The 2,504-nt window shown below is 44.0% G+C and overlaps 1 protein-coding gene across 1 annotated transcript in view; it reads left to right on the plus strand.

The window, feature by feature from the left end:
- The first annotated feature begins 6 nt into the window (after positions 1-6).
- MACROD2 (MACRO domain containing 2) overlaps positions 7-2,504 on the plus strand; it is a 1,830,990-nt gene continuing 1,828,492 nt past the window's right edge. The window contains exon 1 of the mRNA XM_019516252.1: positions 7-72. Coding sequence (XP_019371797.1) covers positions 27-72 — 46 coding nt within the window. The 5' untranslated portion in view covers positions 7-26. The remainder of the gene's footprint in view (positions 73-2,504) is intronic.

Consider the following 2,504-nt stretch of genomic DNA (forward strand, 5'->3'; position numbering starts at 1 on the left):
TCCGCTCCGCCGCCAGCCACAGCGCCATGTACCTCGGGCCCCGGCGCAAGAAGCTCTGGCGGGAGGAGAAAGGTACCGCCTCCCCCCCGCGGGGCAGGTGCCTCCCCATCCCCCTCGCCCAACGGGGCTGCCCAGGGTCCCCCCTTCTCCCTTCTAGGGGCCCCTAAGGAGGCGACGGCCGAGCCGCAACCGGTGTGGGGGGCGCCCCGGCGTGTGCGGAGGGTGTGAGGGGCGCCCCCGTGTCTCGCTCCTGCAGTTGTTCCCCCTCCCCCCCGGCCCTGTCCCGGCTGCGGGTCCTTTGGCACCCCACCCCCTCCCGTGTGTTCTGGGCCCTGCGGCTCTCGGGAGGCCGGGTTCGTGCTGGGCACGTGTGTGTGTCTGTGCGGTGTGTGTGTGTTGGCACTGGGCATGTGCACGTGTGTGCGTGTCTGTGCATGTGTGTTGGTGCCAGGCACATGTGTGCGTGTCTGTGTGTTAGTGTTGGGTGCATGCCCTCTTTTCTCTTCATTCCTGCCTTTCATTTGTATCTCCCTGCCCCAACAGCCACTTCTGCTTCCCGTCTCCTTTCCGTGGGGCTGTCTCCCTCTGCTCTCTCTGCCTTGGCCCTGAAGCTTCCTTTTCAGTCCTAAGTAGGGAAATATAACTAAAATGTAGATTGTCAAAACACAGCAGGCACAGACAGGACAGAGAGAAATAAGCCTGGGTGCCAGAAGGCCAGCATGGCACTGCAGTTTTCTGACTAACTTGGAGAGTCAGGAGGGGAGAGAAGGGTTTCTAATATAGAAACAGAAAGCTCAAACACTTCCATGGATATGATCAAAAGAAATATTTTTTAATGCAGTTAAAACTTAAAATGTTACTGGCATGTTTTTCTCAAGTTTTAGTCCTAGTGGAGGGTTCAGTTGAAGCAGGGAAGTGTCAAGTATTTGACCTGAGAAATAATTTCTTCTGAAAATAAACCTTATCTGCCAGGCACGTAAATGACAGAAGGACAGTGGCTTATACAGGATCAGGAGTTCTTCTCTAAACTTAGTTGTGCAAAAGGCCTGTACGTTTCATATATATATTATATAAAAGTTATGCAGGCTAGTAAACAGAACAGTTAATCAAAACATGCATTCAGTCCTTTTTGCAAGGCTTGTTGTTCTATTGTGACTGAAACAATAGCAAAATAAACCTCACTGATCTCTTAGTAATGTAGTCACAAGGTATTAATTTGGAATAGACAGTGTTGATGGCACCTGGATATAATATTGATGGTACAGTACAATTAAGAGGCTATAGTTTCAAGAGTATTTTATTTCTCGTGAAGATTTTTGTTTAAAAAGTATATACAGTCTTCAGACATCAGACTAGAAATTGTTTTTCCCACTTTGGCTAGAGTTTAACTTGTCCACAAACTTACTGATTAACCATCATGCTGATCTTGCAGTTTTGGGCTTAAGGCACTGACTGTCCCCAAAACAAGGCAACCATACACGCAATAATAGAAATAGTACAGAATCCTGTTACCAGCATCAACTAATTGAAGCTTTTTTATTTTTCTGGAAAAAACTAACGTTGACATTCTGCATAGTATTTAAACAGATAATATGTAATTGTGTTGTTCAGCAGCAATCCAGTGTGCATCACAACCCTAAAATATTGCCTTTTCTTAGTATTTTGTTGTAGTTTCCTTTAATAGTAGGATTTCTTGTCCATATTGCTGTGGTAGCTTGGAGAAGCCAGGGCCCCATCCTGTATTTGGTGCTGCACACAATGTAACGGATGGTCGCTGTCCCAGAACTTAGAAGAAGTAGAATAGATGTAGATTCATGAAGAAACAACAAAACAAATGCATAAGCCACTTTACTGGTATGAAAGAAAAATCAATCTGCTTGAGGACATCAGGCGCACTTATGTCCAAATGAACTATATAGAAGAAGGTATGCAGAAAAAATACTACTTAAAATTCACAGGTAATGTGTCAGATATTGTGCATATTTTCATAGTTGCAGTTGATAAAATGATTATACTGTGACAGAAGTTCTTAACTCTGAGTTTTCAGTTTATTGTTCTTTATTCATTATCTTAATATGTAATCAAGGAATTTCAGCTTTAAGGAGTAGCAAAACTGCTTTTTAGCTTGCGGGTGGATGAGGAAAGGTGTATAAAACTTAGAACCATGAATGGTTTCTCCTGTCTGTTGGGAACATTGGTAAGAATGTCACATTTACAGTCCTAAGCCTGCTAGCCCAAACTTAATGTGAGGTTGCTGAGTAGGAACAGTATCTTAGTAGGACTCTTGGTGCACTTTCATTTCTGGTGTTTACAAGTAGACCTTGTCATCAGTATCTAGATCCTAGCCCTTGCTATCAAGGAAGCTTCAGCTTCCCTGTTTGTATTAACCCCTGACTAGTAGTGGCTGGTGCCAGTTCTTAAGGCTTAGTTACTAGATGTTAGTTAGTATTACAGTGCTTGGGTTGTAAAAACCCTCCTTGATTTTTTTTTTTTTTTTTTTTTTT

This window comes from Gavialis gangeticus, unplaced genomic scaffold, assembly GCF_001723915.1.
Source record: "Gavialis gangeticus isolate Ggan-Ray unplaced genomic scaffold, GavGan_comp1, whole genome shotgun sequence".
NCBI lineage: Eukaryota > Metazoa > Chordata > Crocodylia > Gavialidae > Gavialis > Gavialis gangeticus.